General features: G+C 36.5%; 1 protein-coding gene and 1 non-coding gene across 5 annotated transcripts in view; one reads left to right on the top strand and one right to left on the bottom strand.

The window, feature by feature from the left end:
* KPNA3 (karyopherin subunit alpha 3) overlaps positions 1-17,417 on the top strand; it is a 91,671-nt gene that overhangs the window by 57,593 nt on the left and 16,661 nt on the right. For all 4 annotated transcript variants that reach the window (XM_004274610.4, XM_049701064.1, XM_033436876.2 and 1 more), the window contains exons 3-10: positions 3,988-4,077; positions 4,271-4,300; positions 4,387-4,439; positions 4,579-4,674; positions 7,930-8,015; positions 10,038-10,124; positions 10,490-10,659; positions 12,055-12,099. In XM_004274610.4, coding sequence (XP_004274658.1) covers positions 3,988-4,077; positions 4,271-4,300; positions 4,387-4,439; positions 4,579-4,674; positions 7,930-8,015; positions 10,038-10,124; positions 10,490-10,659; positions 12,055-12,099 — 657 coding nt within the window. The remainder of the gene's footprint in view (positions 1-3,987; positions 4,078-4,270; positions 4,301-4,386; positions 4,440-4,578; positions 4,675-7,929; positions 8,016-10,037; positions 10,125-10,489; positions 10,660-12,054; positions 12,100-17,417) is intronic.
* LOC117203134 (U6 spliceosomal RNA) lies at positions 12,947-13,053 on the bottom strand. The gene has a single exon (XR_004485777.1). It is a non-coding gene; the product is annotated as a U6 spliceosomal RNA (small nuclear RNA).

Below are 17,417 nucleotides of genomic sequence, written 5' to 3'. Positions count from 1 at the left end.
GAGAGTGAAGTATGATTTTCGTGCCCTAGGGTGCCCCAAATGGACTATGTTAGGATGTTTTCAGTTCAAATATGAAGGTTGTTACTTAATTTTTGATAAAAGAAACAACTTACTAAGAAGGTATAATAATAGTAAACTTGTGTATGCCCAAATATATGTAAGCCAAAATCGACAAAATTACAAGGAGAAATTTGTCAAAGACATAATCATTGTGGGAGAACTTTTGTCAACAATAAACACACTAGTTAACAGGAGATAGAAAGGTGTAAGTAGCTTAATATGTGAATATTATCTAATAAACACATATAAACCCCATGCATATTTGAAAATTGGTTTTGTGATAGTATAAAGCCATAGTTGCTACCCTGTACAGTGAGGTACCATGGGGCTCCATAGTGAATCAAAGGAATACCTTGGGATATTCTAAATTTTTGTGAGAAACACAGTGACACTTAACATTTCAGATACCACAGAATCATTAGATCTTGAAATAGTTCACAATTTAAACATTAGATTGCACTGTTTTTTTCAATCACATATTTTGTCTGAGTGAAATAAAATTATTTTCTTTTAACTTCTGTGTTTTTCCCCCCAAATTACTATTAAGTTGTTTAGACCTAACCACCTGATAAAGGAAACTGTGGGGTACTTCCTTTGGCCTACACTTAGGCCTATAGACTGAGAAACTTCGGGAAACTCTGGTATAAAGTAAATGTCAGCTAATTTCAGTGTTGTTCAGACTTCGTTCTCTGATCACAAAACAATTAAATGAGAAGTCAGTGAATGAGATAGTTACAAAAACCTCATAATTGTGGGAAAAAAGTAAGCACTTCTAAATACCTTGGGCATCAAGAAATCCTAATGGAAATTAGTTAATACCAAGATATGAACAATAGGAAGATGCTACATGTCAGAACCTGTGCAATACATTTGAAGTGTTAACTTTACAAGAGAAGTTTATAGCAAGTAGAGAATAAAAAAATAGGAATTTAAGGGACTTCCCTGGTGGTGCAGTGGTTAAGAATCTGCCTGCCAGTGCAGGGGATACGGGTTCGAGCCCTGGTCTGGGAAGATCCCACGTGCCACGGAGCAACTAAGCCCGTGCACCACAGCTATTGAGCCTGTGTGCTACAGCTGCTGAAGCCCGTGCGCCTAGAGCCTGTGCTCCACAACAAGAGAAGCCACTGCAATGAGAAGCCCACCCACTGCAATGAAGAGTAGCCTCCGCTTGACACAACTAGAGAAAGCCCGCACACAGCAACAAAGACCCAACACAGCCAAAAATAAATAAATAATTTTTTTAAAAAAGTACACCCGTCACTCAGCACCCAGCTTCCTTGATTCTTAGCATTTTCCGATATTTGCCTTATTCTCACTTTCTCTCTGATCTCTGTGTGTGTGTGTGTGTGTGTATGTGTATATATATGTATTTATATGTATATATATATATAGTGGTGTGGTGCCCCCATACACCCTTAATACATCATTAATACATCAGTTCATACACCTTTCAACGTAACCACAGTGTGTTTGTCAAGTTCACATAGATAAATTTCTACTATCCAGTCCTTAGGCCCCCACTCATAGTTTGCTAGTTTTTCCCAATAATGTCCTTTATAAAAAGATCCAGTCCAGGATTAGACATTGCAGTTAGTTGTCATGTTTCTTAAGTCTCGTTCGATCCAGTTCTTCAGTCTTTATCTTTTTTTTTTTTTTTGCGGTACGCGGGCCTCTCACTGTTGTGGCCGCTCCCGTTGCGGAGCGCAGGCTCAAGGCCATGGCTCACAGGCCCAGCCGCTCCGCGGCATGTGGGATCTTCCTGGACTGGGGCATGAACCCGTGTCCCCTGCATCAGCACGCGGACTCTCAACCACTGCGCCACCAGGGAAGCCCCAGTCTTTATCTTTTATGACTGTGTATTTGAAGAGTACAGACTGGCTTTTTAATAGAATGGCAGATTTGGGTTTGTTCGACTTTTCTCAGGTGGTTGTTATTACTACTACTACCACAACTATTATTGTCATTATTTTGGTCAGGATTACCACCAAGATGATATTGTTTTCTTGGTATATCAGACCAGAACGCATACCATGTTGATTTTTCCTTTACGCTTTTTTTTAAATGTATTTGAAAATTTTTTTCTTTTTAATTTTTATTGGAGTGTAGTTGATTTACAATGTTGTGTTAGTTTCAGGTGTACAGCAAAGTGAATCAGCTATACATATACATACACATATATCCACTCTTTTAGATTCTTTCCCATATAGGCCATTACAGGGTATTGAGTAGAGTTCCCTGTGTTATACAGATTCTTCCTTTACTCTTTTTTTTTTGTCACCTTTAAAAAATATATTTATTTATTTATTTATTGTTTGGCTGCATTGGGTCTTTGTTGCGGTGCGCGGGCTTCTCGTTGCAGTGGCTTCTCTTGTTGTGGAACACGGGCTCTAGGTGCATGGGCTTCAGTAGTTGTAGAACGCGGGCTTAGCAGTTGTAGCTCACAGGCTCTAGAGTGCAGGCTCGGTAGTTGTGGCACATGGGCTTAGTTGCTCCGCGGCATGTGGGATCTTCCCGGACCAGGGCTTGAACCCGTGTCCCCTGCATTGGCAGGCGGATTCTTAACCACTGCGCCACCAGGGAAGACTTCTTCCTTTTCTCTTGATGATAACCTTTGCCACTTGGACAAGATGCTGTCTGCCAAGTTTTTCCTCTATAAATTAATAAGTATTTTGTGGGGAGCCACTTGGGACTATAAAATGAGAGTTCATGGATTTTCATATTTGTGAGTTGCATTAATTTTTAAATAATGTAGAATTAATTATTTGAGTAGTTACTAAATAAGTATGCTGTGATATAATTTGAAGTTGGTAATCTCTTAAGGATTAACATATACATAAGCATCTGTTTAAACATGCTTACTTGTACATAGCACACAAGTAGATGTCATGCAGATAAGCCAGTAAGCTTCAGATGTCTATTTCTAGTTTTAATTTTCCTATTTGATCTGAATTTTAACCTCAATATCTCATCAGTATCTTTCTATTGTAATCAAACACTTCTGTAAATATTGTTTTGAAGACTAGAAGGTCTTGAAATTTTAAATTGAAAAGAATCTTAGATATCATTTAGTCTTTTATCTAATTTATTTTGACTTAATCCTGTAGACAAACTAAAATCTTAGAGGAAATTTTGGTTTAATCTATATATTATGTAAAATGGCACAGGTTGCCATTACAAACAGTTGAAATCCCATAAAATGTAGAAGTATCATGCTGTTGCAAAAGCCAGATAGGGGACTTCCCTGGCGGTCCAATGGTTAACACTGCGCTTCCACGGCAGGGGGCACAGGTTCAATCCCTGACTGGGGAACTAAGATCCCACATGCTGTGCTGTGCAGCCAGAAAAAAAAAGAAAAAGAAAAGGTTAAGATGATTAAAAAAACAAAAAAGAAAAGCCAGATAACAAGAGTTAAAATCTGAGATTATAGCAAATAGATAGCATTTATGCTAATGAATTCCCATTCCCCCCACTCCCAACAAACATACAAACCTTAACATTTGAGAAGTAAACTCTTTTTCATTAAGCTGACTTCTGAATAAGTTGCTTCAGGCAACCATTAGCAGGAAGTTGAAGAAAGCTTGCATACTTAGTTGAAATATATTTGCTAGACTTTTATAATAATAATTTAAATTTAAAAATTTAAATCTTCATTACAGATTAGGAGGCACAGTATTGGTCAAAAGAGTTGGTGCTTAATAAATTTGGTGTCTGTGTATGAATGCTGGCCTTTAAAGCAGTTAATTTTGTTATCAAATCCAGAATGTGGCCTGTCATGGGTTTGCAGTATACACATTTAATTCATATTATCCTTATGTAGAGATTTTGTGTTTGTTTCATAGTTGCCTGATAAAGTTGAAATAATTTTAGTGGATTTTTCATTAACAGCAGCCTTCACGACTTCTTAGCTATTTATTGGTTGTCTTTCAGAACAAAAGAGATGAACACTTACTGAAAAAAAGAAATGTTCCCCAAGAAGAAAGTTTAGAAGATTCAGATGTTGATGCTGATTTTAAAGCAGTAAGTTACCTTGTTCTTATAAGGTGTTTTAAAAATAATTTTTATAATAACCAGAGAACTTCATTCTCAATCTAAGACCAGTTTTACAATGATAATTAAGGTATATTAACTCTTATCTATAGTAAGTAGATTATTCAATAAATGTAATTTTGCTATTAAACTCTTTGCTGAACTATCTTTTTTTCTTTTTAAGCAAAATGTAACACTAGAAGCTATATTGCAGGTATGTTATTAATTTAATATCTTCATTTTGAAGTATTTTGAAATTGATTTTTTTTTAATTTCTGAAATTTACATTTGGTGTTGTAGAATGCCACAAGTGATAACCCAGTGGTCCAGTTGAGTGCTGTCCAGGCTGCAAGGTAAGTACTGATTTGTCCAGAGAGAGAATTAGGTGTCATGCCTAGGGTGTCTTAGCTCATAGTCTAGAAGTAGTAGATTGTTATTTCTGTTCATAGTTTGAAAATTATAGCAGTTAATTTCTTATATTTCTTTTTCTAGAAAACTGTTATCCAGTGACAGAAATCCACCAATTGATGACCTAATAAAATCTGGAATTTTACCAATTCTAGTGAAATGTCTAGAAAGGGATGATAAGTAAGTATGGATTTAACTCCCTATTCACTTTTTTCAGCTAACTGAAAATTTGTGATTATTATTTAACCAGTGGTTCCATTTGGTTTTGCATTTATCATATTTGTCATTTGTCATGTATTTTAATGTAATTTTCTTATTCTGTGATCATACTCAGTAGACCTAAAGTTCTTCTCTTTTTAGTTCATGAAGTGTGTGTATATTTTCTAGGAAAATTTTAGCGTCTGTTTATTGTCTATTCTAACTTATCTCAAATATTTAGTCTTTATTTGTTAGTTGGTTTTTTTTAAGTAATATTTTAAAACAACCCAAATAGTGTTTGAGTCACTCTTTCCTTATGAGTCTATATATAGATTAACCTCATGACTTGAGTCAACATGAATGGCTTCCAGAACTGAGTAGCTCTTTCTTACCCTGGGAATATTCCAGCTGATCTGCTGATACTCTGAGAAGTCTTTAACAGAACTCCAACCATGAGTAGTTGTCTATCATCATGGTTTTTATTTGTGGTAAATTAAAAATAAAAGGGCAGATTATAATTTTCCAGAATAGAAAGGGAAAAACACCACTTGGTATCTTTTGAGGTACTGGTCCCATTTCTGTTAGTGTTTAGAGAGATCTCGGTGTGCTATATCTTAAACTTCTTCAGTTTGAGATAAGTGGGGAGAATGTAAGTTTCAACTCCAAAATACATTAAAACAAAGGCTAATTTTGCATTTAAGGGGCGTTTAGACTTGAGATATTTTGTTAAGTGTTGTCTGTGAGATTTTCAGGTGACTAGATAAAATGGTGATATATAAATGTTTCTACTAAGGGTTTGCATTATTTAAAAATACTTCCTTCTGCTTTGATTATGTGCCACAACCATCCCTCCAAAAGCCCTTAACACTTTTTTAATACTATCATGTATATTTTCTATAACAAGATTTATTTAAGTAAAAATAAGTTTTATTTCAATTGTTAAACAAAAATTCTATTTACCTCTACTTTTAAGGCCCTCTTTTTGTTCTTGATTTGCTTTTCTTTCTTCTTCTTCTTCTCCTTCTCCTTCCTTTCCTTTTTTTTTATTTTTCGGTCTTTGGCATGGGCTCATTTGTGTGGGTGTATCTGTGAAATACAGCATATATACAGAAGAATATGCTAAAATGTATGCAGACCTGTGTAACTACCACCCAAAGTAAAAATAGAAAACTACCACTAGTCGGTGGTCTCGATCTGACTTGATGAATTTGTCATGGGAAATTGTGTCATAATCTAAAAGCCCCATAGACTTTGGAGCCAAACAGACCTTGGTTTAAATCCAGAGTTTGTTGCTGACCAAAACCCAAGTAGCATTTGAGCCTCAGATACCTCATCAATAAAATTTAGGTGGTTGTGAGGAATGAAAATAATATAAACAAAACACTATACAATATCAAGCATATAATACGTTTTCATTTATTATTTACTTATTGCACTCATTATTTATTTTTTCTGTCTTCTCTTTTTTTCAAATGACATCTTAGAAGACTTTCTCTAGCTTTGTAATTGTATTTTTTACGTCTTTATGTTTTCTCATTTAAGGCCCTCATTGTCAGTATTTTGCCAAACCACCTAGCCTAGTTTAATAACCCTTTCTTCTTCTAGTCTGAGACAACATAAACTGTCTCATCATCTTTGATCTTATCATCCCTTTATTTCTCCTCAGCCTCGATACCGTCTTATTTCTTGCCTTTTGCCAAAGTTCGTCATGTAGTTCTTGTCTGCTCCTTCATTTTCTCATCTGTTCCATCTTTTTAACCTCACCACTTTCTATATCGCTGACATTTATTCTCCTTAAAACCTTTCCCTTCTCGGATCTCTCTACCCTTTTGATATTAACAACCTCACTCTCTTTCTTTGATATTTACAGAGTTTCTCCTAAGTCCCTAACCTTTGGCTCCCCTTGGTTTTTGCTCACTACCACCCCCTCCTACCTTGGTATTCTATTTAAAAGAATGTGTGTTTTTCAGCTATCTATCCTAATTTAATGTAGATAATTTCTTACCAGATTTTTCCTACATTGGCCTTGAACCTTTTTTATCTATTCTGCATGGACTCCAACAGTGTTTTTTTTACTTCACTTTTCAGTAACACTCTATACTTAGTATGTCTGTAGAATAAATTTCAAGTTCTGAAGCCTGAGATTTGAGTCCTACTCCCCATACCACACACACAAACTTAGGTAACCTACCCTTCCAGTTTCATCCCATGTTATATTTTTTCATACCTTCTTGGCTTTAGCTCTCTTGATCCCTTCATAGTCATCTGTACACATCATGATCATCCCACCCATGATACTTTTATTTGTATTTCCAGCTGTCATTGCCTTTCTTTCTTTATCCCTCTTTGAAAATCTAGTTCAGTTTTCCCTTTCTTTGTGAGGTCTTCCATCACCATTCCAAATTATAATGATCTCATCCTTTCAGCAAAATTATGTAGCCTTGTAATATCTCTGGTATGTAAAGCAGATGGTGTAGTGGAATAAGAGCTTTAAGACCTGTCTAGAGGTTGTGGCAGTGATTCAACTGAGATGATGAGGGCTTCAGCTAACACAGTGATATTAGGGATGGTGCTATAAATATAAGAAATATTTAAGAGGTAAAATTGACATGACCCTATTGATTAGATGTCTGTGGGAGAGGAAGGAGTCAAGGAAAATAATGACTGGCTAAAAGTTGCAACTATCGGACTTCCCTGGTGGTGCAGTGGTTAAGAATCCGCCTGCCAATGCAGGGGACACGGGTTCGAGCCCTGGAAGATCCCACATGCTGCGGAGCAACTAAGCCCATGCACCACAACTACTGAGCCTGCGCTCTAGAGCCTGCGAGCCATAACTTCTGAGCCTGAGTGCCACAACAGCTGAAGCCCGAGCACCTAGAGCCTTTGCTCCATAACAAGAGAAGCCACAGCAATGAGAAGCCTGCGCACCACAGCAAAGAGCAGCCCCCGCTCACTGCAACTAGAGAGAGCCCATGCACTTCACAACAACGAAGACCCAACGCAGCCAAAAATAAATAAATTAAAAAAAAAATGTTGCAACTACCAATGGACGTAAAGAAGTAAGTTTATATTGACTGACTTTGAGAGCAAATGAGACATTCAGGTGGAGATAGCCAACAGGCAGTTGGACATAATAAGACAAAATTCAAGGACAAGGTAAAGGATAACCATATAATCTGCAGGTCATAAATGTAAATAGTAGTTATGTGTCTAAAGATTTTTTATTGTTTTTTACAGTCCTTCATTACAGTTTGAAGCTGCGTGGGCATTAACCAATATAGCATCAGGAACTTCTGCACAGACTCAAGCTGTTGTACAGTCTAGTAAGTAAATTAGTTAATTTAATTCCTTACTTGCTGGACCCTTTTTTTTTTTTTAAAGGGAAGGAAGTGGTGTTTTATTGTAAAGACAGTTTTATTTAAAAATTGTGAATATTATAAGTTACTTATGATAGTTGATATCTTTACTATAGCTGTCATTAATCTATCATTGAATAATTTTAATTGTGGTTACTAAAAAGTGAATAAGAGTTTTATCTTTTTGGGTCAAGACCATCTCCTAATAATAGGGTTTAAATTTTCTATTCCTAATGTCTCCAAGGTGCTGAGTAACTTACGTCTTTTAGCTTGTAACATATATTTTTAAAATTTTGCTTACCTCAAGATGGGCTAACTGTTATTAGCATGTTGACCCAAACTGTCAAAAGCTCTTTGAAAAAAACTGGATGTCACCAGGTAGTCTTAAAGTGTGGCACACTTAACTGACTTCAGGTGGTACTTAAGGTGATTCTAAGTAGTAAATGATACAACAATAAGTTACATTGAATCAAGTAGTGAGAATACTATTTTCTTTCACTTTTGTTTTAGATATTTCAGTAATGTCAAAGAGAAGATTTCTAGGTAGATGTTAGATGTAACAAAAAGAGAACAGCAGATTTTAGACTAGGGCTTTCAATAGAGACTAGTAGGTACAATTAAATAACAGTGTTTTGTTTTCATTTTTAATTTTTTGGTTATCTTCTATGTGTGGTGATTGATACTGGTATTCTATTTACAGAAGTGATGAATAAAATTAGTTAAAATACAAATGTGAGTCAGTTCAAACCCTCATACATTGCTGGTGAGAATGTAAAATAGTGCAGCCTCTTTGGAAAACAGTTTATTAAAAGGTTAATCATAGAGTTACCATATGGCCCAGCAGTTCCCCTACTACATGGAACCAAGAGATATGAAACCATGTGCATAGAAAGACTTGTACAGAAATGTTTGCAGCAGCATTACTCATATTATTCATAATAGCCCCCAAATGGAAATAACCCCAGTATCCATTAGCTGATGAGTAGATAAACAAAATGTGGTATACCATTGAATACTATTCAGCAATAAGAAAAAATGAAGTACTTATACATGCTATAAGATGGACAAACCTCAAAAACATTATTCTAAATGAAAGAATCCAAACAAAAAAACTACATATTATACAAGTTCATTTATGTGACATGTCCAGAAAAGGAAAGTCTGTAGAGACAGAAAACAGTAAATGGTTGCTTAGGGCTTGGGGAGAGGGTAGTAGGACTTCTCTGGGTATGGGATTTGGGGGTGATAGAAATGTTGTAAAATTAGATTGTGGTGATGACAACACAACTCTGTATAAATACTAAAACCATTGAATTGTACACTTAAACAGATAAATTATATTGCATATAAATTATATCTCAATAAAGCTATTAAAAGTGTGAGTCAGTTTTAATTTAAATGTTAAATAAATAATACAGGTAGTACAGAGATACAGCTAAAAATCCTAGAGGCAGTGCACAATTGACTGAAATTTAAGAAAAAGTGATCTAGCTTATGCTTAGTTTCTACAGGTAATGAATATGATACCAGTGTTTTGGAATTTGAGTTAACACATAAGTTATGTAAAGAGTAAGGATTATAATGATAAATTATCTTGAAATATAGGGTAGGCCTGATATGGGGATAATCATTTCTTTAGTTAATCCCATGTCAGCAATTGGATCATATTGACTAAAGTATTATATTCTAAGGTTACATGTTCTGGGTAGAAATTTTTTTAATGAATTATAGGAAAAATTTTATGCTGTTGTTTTCTTTTAATTAATAATATAATAGCAACTTCTAGACACTGTCAATAGGTCTGTTACTTGAATACTACTAGGGGAAAACACTAAAATTTATTATATTTAGGGTAAAGGTATTTGCCACATTTATTCATTCAGTGAATTATCACTGGGCAACTTATAGTGTGCCACACTCTGTATACAGGCTGAAATCTATGACTCTTCAACATTTTGCAGTGTAAATATTAGTTTTTCTTTATTATAGATGCCGTACCTCTTTTTCTAAGACTTCTCCATTCACCACATCAGAATGTTTGTGAACAAGCAGTATGGGCTTTGGGAAACATTATAGGTAAGTTGAATTTAGGTTTGAAAAGGCTCCAATTAAGTATCTTAATTAACTTTTCTCCTACATTGGCATAGCCATTACACACTATGTTTCCTCTAATTTTAATGTGGGTTGACTACCTTCTTGTTTCGTAAATACTAACTTAAGATTGTACCTCTTTGAAATGGATATGCAATTTGCTATGAGGATTGGTAGGTTAAATTTGTGTTCCCCAATCAAAATCTGGAGAGATAGCAACACTTGATGCCCTTGACTAATGGTGAGGAAACATAGAACATCAGTGTCCTAACATAAGCCATTGCATACATTTCAGACTTTCTCATCCTGAATGTAATTTTTTTTTTTAAATACAATTTTCATTTCTGTAGGTGATGGTCCTCAATGTAGAGATTATGTCATATCACTGGGAGTTGTCAAACCTCTTCTGTCCTTCATCAATCCCTCCATTCCCATCACCTTCCTTCGGAACGTCACATGGGTCATTGTCAATCTCTGCAGGAATAAGGATCCCCCACCGCCTATGGAGACAGTTCAGGAGGTAAATGAAGAAATGCAAAGGCCAGATGGTATATTTTCCCTATGTTTATGCCTTAGATTTTCATGCACAGGGAATGAAATAATGTATATACTGATTTCATTGCAGGTATGAGATATTTAAGTAATGTATCATACTTAATTTTGACTCCTGTGAAATAAAAGTTGAGACTCTATGGCAGCTGAGTGAATGTCAGTCCTCCCTAATTCAAGCAGAAAAATACAAAAGAAGAAAAAATCTCAGTTTTATTACTACATTGCATTGTTGGTTAACACTAAAAAAATAAGGGATTGCTACAGATAAAACTGGTCTACTTATATGCAAATGTTCTTGAGTGAATTTGCATTAAGTCCAATTGAAATTTCCCTTGATTCCTGACAAAATAATACTCTTAATATGTGGCATGCTTTGTGTTAAATCTGCTAATTAAAGCAAAGTAAAATCTTTGCTATTTACATATAATTTGTAAATGGATCTGAGTATTTTAAGTTTTAAAAAATCCTATGTAACCTTTAATCACTTGACTGTGCAGAGAGATGTTGACTGTGAATCTTTAATCTTCATAATTGATATCCTTCACAATCTTCTGCCACCTCTTGCCCTTATGGAAGGGGTACTTAGTGATTCTCCCTGCTACTGCCCCCTCCCTCTCAGGTTTAAAAGAAGATCTGTAATGCCTGAATTCAACAAACTTTATACTTTATACTGGTCATAATTTTCTTGGCTAAATCTGAGGTTGAAAACTTTAATTTGACTCAAGTAGCTAAATAAAATCTTATTTTTACTTTAAGCAGGTAAGTGAGACAATGACAGCAGTTTTAAGAATAGCTTTTTAATTTTTTTAAATAACGAACTAGTTTTTCTTTTTAATATTTTATTTATTTATGGCTGTGTCAGGTCTTAGTTGTGGCATGTGGGCTCTTCGTTGCAGCACGTGGGCTCTGTAGTTGTGGCACACGGGCTCAGTAGTTGCAGCGTGCGGGCTTAGTTGCCCTGTGGCATGTGGGATCTTAGTTCCTTGACCAAGGATCGAACCCACGTCCCCTGCATTGGAAGGTGGATTCTTAAAATAGCTATACTACATACTTGCATCTCCATTCTTTCCAGTTGACATATGTCATGAAGAAGGTTATTGAAAACAAATGTTTTTCCTTTAAGGTACATTAATCTCTGCCAGACTTAATTGAATATTTCAGTTAGACATCTGAAATATTTTTTTGGTTTTTCAGATTGAATTTATCATATTTTTATTTTCCTAATAGAGATTCAAACAAACTTAATGTTGTTTTTCTTGCCCTGCAAATAGTATTTACTGCTTTTTTTAATCACAGTTATTCATTTTTACAAAGACGTCTTCATCAAGTCTAGTATTATTTATTGTTTGTCTTCTTTCCTCAGATTTTGCCAGCATTATGTGTCCTCATATACCATACGGACATAAACGTAAGTAAAGCAGAAGCTTAGATTTGGGATTTTGCTCTGGATGGGACTGAAAGCGTTTTTATTATTATTTTTTAAAGGGTTATTTATTCTTATGCTTTTAATAAGTGTCAGCATATATCTTATTAACTTGTCAAGCTTTCACAATGTATGTGGTTTTCAGAAACAGGATTAAAGTTAAATTAAGTTTGTATCTTATATGATTCAGATAGCAAAAATGCTAGCTTTAGAGAAATGATCACATATGTAGTTAATTTAGTTATTTGTATCATAATAGTGTTTTAAAGTATTAATATTTATAAAGTGGTAAAAGCTTTATAAAGCTTCTTCATATTTTTTTAAAATCTCATTTAATTCTTAAAATAGGTAGGCTAGATGCTGTTGTCCCCATTTTACAGAGTAAGAAACTGGGCCTCAGGGAAACATTAAGTGACTTATCCAAAGTTGCAGAGCTTGTAAGGGTCACAGTCGGTATTTAAAACTGAGATCTTCTGATGACAGATCGTGTTTACTTTCTATGAAACCACACGAACGCCCATGCTACAACCTTTTGAGATACAGTATTGAAGGATATCAAGTATAATTTTATTTTTATTTTTTTAACATCTTTATTGGAGTATAATTGCTTTACAGTGGTGTGTTAATTTCTGCTTTGTAACAAAGTGAATCAGCTGTACATATGTCCCCATATCTCCTCCCTCTTGCGTCTCCCTCCCACCATCCCTATCCCACCCCTCTAGGTGGTCACAAAGCACCAAGCTGATCTCCCTGTGCTATGTGGCTGCTTCCCACTCGCTATCTGTTTTACATTTGGTATTGTATATATGTCTGTGCCACTCTCTCACTTCGTAAAAATATGGAATGCTTCACGAATTTGCATGTCACCCTTGTGCAGGGGCCATGCTAATCTTCTCTGTATCGTTCCAATTTTAGTATATGTGCTGCTGAAGCGAGCACTCAAGTATAGTTTTAAATGCAAAGGCATCTTTACATGATTTGTCCATTACATGAGATTTAGTTAAGCAATTACTATATATATGCTGGCAAATTTTTTATCAGGCAGTCTGAAAATTCTCCTGAATGTAGCAAGGCTAAAAGTTAAATTCTTCCACAGAGTAAAACAATGGATAGGGCTTCCCTGGTGGCGCAGTGGTTGAGGGTCCGCCTGCCAATGCAGGGGACACGAGTTCGTGCCCCGGTCCGGGAAGATTCCACATGCCGCGGAGCCGCTGGGCCCGTGAGCCATGACCGCTGAGCCTGTGCGTCCGGAGCCTGTGCTCCGCAACGGGAGAGGCCACAACAGTGTGAGGCCTGCGTACCGCAAAAAAAAAAAAAAAAAAGATAAATTTCAGTGAATTTAGAACTGATTCTAGCGTTGATCTAGCATTAATTTGGCTTCTGATGTTCCAACTAAGATCTCTTTCTGATTTGTTGTATGTTTGTTTTTATAATCCTATCTTTGTTTATACACACACACACATAATATGTATGTATGTGGGTGTCAGAATTATGTGTGATTTATCATTGGGATGAAGAAAATGCATCTTTGCTAACATTTCTCAAGAGGCAATGTATAATTCCTGTATAAATATTGAACTACACGTTTTGCTAGTTAATTTTAGGACTTTAAGTTCTTAGGAGGGTATCTTTTAAAGGCAACTAAAGTAACTTTTTATTTGTGAAGTGTTAGCCTGAACTGTCATAAAAATTAAGTGAAAACTGTTTAGTTATATACTGTCCTGTTTTCAAAATGGATGTAAAAGTGACTTAGCAACAGACATAAGATAATAAATATCTTAAAAGACAGGGGGAGGAGGTAAAATTCTTTTTATAAATGTATTTGTTGTTATTGAATGCTAAATTTAGTCCTAAGCTTTCTGAAAGCCAAAATTAAAAGGCAAATAAGCAAAATATCTGATATTTCCATCAAGTCATTTCCCCTAGGACATTATGGAATTGATTATAGACAAATAAAAGCTTCCATCACCTATTGGTCTTGTTTATTTGAAAGCTAGAGGTATTAAAGTGATGAAGTACTGTAGTTATATTTATTGAGTTTAACAAACACAGGTTGTTCCACTTAATCAGAATTGCACAGAGAATTATAGGCACAGAGATGAAGAAGACATAGAGGCCCTGCTCTCTAAGACCTCAACATTAGTAGCAGGTAAAAAGAGTGAATGGAATGAACTTTTGTCAGTTACTTGCTATACTAAATCTGTTTCTATAATCTCCTTTTATCTTACCAGCACCCTTATGAGATAAGTTTTGTTCTCTTATTTTACAAGTAAGGAGACTGAAACTTAGTCAAGTAAAATAACCTAACTAAGGTCATACAGTGAATAAAAGCCATGGCTGAGAATTGAAGCCAAGTCCAAAGCCTATGCTCTTTCATACCATGATCACATAAGCACACAATATGTGTGCAAACAAACAAGAAAAGAAAAGTAAAACAGAGGAATGACCAAAATGCTAGAATTATGAAAGCACATATTCTCTCTGGCAACCAGAAAGCTTCATTGAGGAAGTAACATTTGAAATAAGCATTATAAGGAGATGGTGGTGGAAGTGGTGATAGAAGTGAAGAAGATGATTATGTTAATAGTTGGCATTTATTAAGGGTTTTAAAGTGTGCCAGGCACTGTTTTAAGTACTTTTCATATGTTTACTCATTTATTCCTTATAAAAAATCCTATGTGATTGGTTACTATAATTATCTCCATCTTACAAACAAGGTAAAAAGAAAACAGTTAAGTAATTTGTCTAAAGTCATACAACTAGGATAAGAAGGATTTTGTCAAGTTGAAAAGGTCATTTCAGGTACATGAGGAGCAATAATAAGGAATCAAGAGAACACTTGGAGGGTGTGGAGAATACAGGTGGTTAATAAACCAACACGTTTGCTGGGGAGTTAAGTTTCAGGGTTTTGAATGCTGTTTTAAGGAATTTGGGCTTATCTTGTAATCAGTGCAGAGTCATTGAAGATTTTCAAATAGAGGAGTGATATGCTCATGTCCGTTATAGTCAGATAACTTGGAAGAGGCAAGGAGGGTCTGGAATGGGGAAAGTTTGAGTGTAGCCTGGCCTATTTTACTATCATAATACGTTTAAGGAAGTTGATGAAGGTATGAGCCCGAAGCTAATGGTTAGGAGAGAGAAAGTGAGTTAGAACTTCAAGAGGAAAGGATCAAAGAGAAGGAGAAGTAAAAATTACTTTGGTTTCTAATTTGGCAATCTAAATGGATAATAATGCCATGAACCATCAGGAATCAAGCAAACGGATGAGACTGGTAGAGGGAGATGATGGGTTTATTGTAGGACAGACACATTCATTCTGATTTATTTGTTGTTCCTCTGTAGTAATGTTTCCAGGAAGGAAAAGGCCATACATCTTTGAGATTTATCAGTACTTAAGAAATTCATGAAAATATGGACATGGAGTAAGATTCAGAAAAAGGGCTAAAAATTGAATTCTGAGGAATTCTCTGCATTTGAGCAGTGGTAACAAGGGAAAAGGAACCAGCCAAGGAGTTTTTTAAAGTAGAGAGACGGAAATATAAATTGTGAAGCAAAGAGTGGGGAAAAAAATAAGGCAGAGATTCAGCAGGTTCTAGATCATACAGAGTCTTGTGTACCACCTTAGGATTCATGTATCCTCTTTATGTAGCTGAGAGGGAGCTACATTATGGATTGATAATTTATACCAATTATGAGTGGAGTGTAGATTTTAGAGGAAAGTGGAGTTGAGAAGACAGATCGGTGTTGATTTTGTGGTGTGAATGAGAGAAAATGAGGACCAGAACCAGAGCTCAGACATTAGCAATAAAAAGACAAGGGAGGACTGTAGAAATGTTTAGATGATAAATTTGCTGGTTTTGATATGGGTGGTGAGAGAAGAGAGGAGTCAGGGATAGTACCCAAATTTCTAACTTGGGTCTTAGGGTAGGACACAACAGAAAAGAAGAATAGCAGCAAGGAGAGGTATAAAACAGCAGGACATGGGCTTCCCTGGTGGCGCAGTGGTTGAGAGTCCGCCTGCCGATGCAGGGGACATGGGTTCGTGGCCCGGTTCGGGAAGATCCCACATGCCATGGAGCGGCTGGGCCCGTGAGCCATGGCCGCTGAGCCTGTGCGTCCGGAGCCTGTGCTCCGCAACGGAAGAGGCCACGGCAGTGAGAGGCCTGTGTACCGCAAAAAAAAAAAAAAAACAGGACAGACTTCATTTATGAGACAGTCACTAGTGAGACTGCTGGAGAAGCTGCGTTAGGGTGTGGAGAGAATTAGGTGGTTTATGGACATTCGTATGCCTTTGTGACATTAGAAGGATCACTAAATATTGACCCCCGAGGACTAGAGAAGAAATCTGGACTGATTCAGGTCAGTCTGTGTTCATTTGCTTTCTAGTTATTGTGCTTAGAAAAGTTAAGGTGCAATTGCAGTGATTCTGTAGCATTTGGTTTTCCTGTCCTTTTTGAAGTTGTTCATCCATGGCTTGACATGCACAGATAATTTTGAGTATTATCTAACTTTTTTTTTTTTTTTTTTTTTTTTTTTTGCGGTACTCGGGCCTCTCACTGTTGTGGCCTCTTCCGTTCAGAGCACAGGCTCCAGACCTGCAGGGTCAGCGGCCATGGCTCACGGGCCCAGCCGCTCCGCGGCATGTGGGATCTTCTCAGACTAGGGCACGAACCCGTGTCCCCTGCATCGGCAGGCGGACTCTCAACCACTGCGCCACCAGGGAAGCCCTGAGTATTATCTAACTTTTGATACAAATCTACTGCTGTTACAAATGAAGTTAATCAGTTGTAGCAGATTGGTTACGTGCTGAGACTTGATGGTTAGTGACACTTGATGATATGTCAGGGGTCCCCGAGACCACCTTCAGGTTCAGTGATTGGCTAGAAGGAATCACTGAGAAACTTTTACACTCATGCTTGTAATTTATAGCAAAAGGATACTGATTTGTCTAGGGAAAACTCAGTCTTTTCCTTCCTGTATAGGGAAAAACCCAGTTCTTCCCTACGGTGCATATCTCTCCTATGTGTCTCCTTCACTACTTGTACAGAACACTTCACTGCTCATACTTCTTGTCACCAAATGTGTTGAGCAGGGCTGGGCGGGAGGGTTTTCCACAACAACAAGCAAGTCTCTGTGACCCACTAGGTGTCCTACAATTTAATTCAGTTCCAACACTACCCAGAAATAGTGTCAGATCCCACAGGTTAAGGACTCAGTCCCATGTGATGGCCACCTCTTCCCCCAGCCCACAGGCACACTTCAGATGCCAGTCACAAAGTCACAAGCCCTGTGCTTCTGACCGC

Source organism: Orcinus orca, chromosome 18 (assembly GCF_937001465.1).
Source record: "Orcinus orca chromosome 18, mOrcOrc1.1, whole genome shotgun sequence".
In the NCBI taxonomy this organism is placed as follows: Eukaryota; Metazoa; Chordata; class Mammalia; order Artiodactyla; family Delphinidae; genus Orcinus; species Orcinus orca.
Note: the sequence above shows the minus strand (reverse complement) of the source record. Positions and strands in the feature narration are given on the sequence as shown.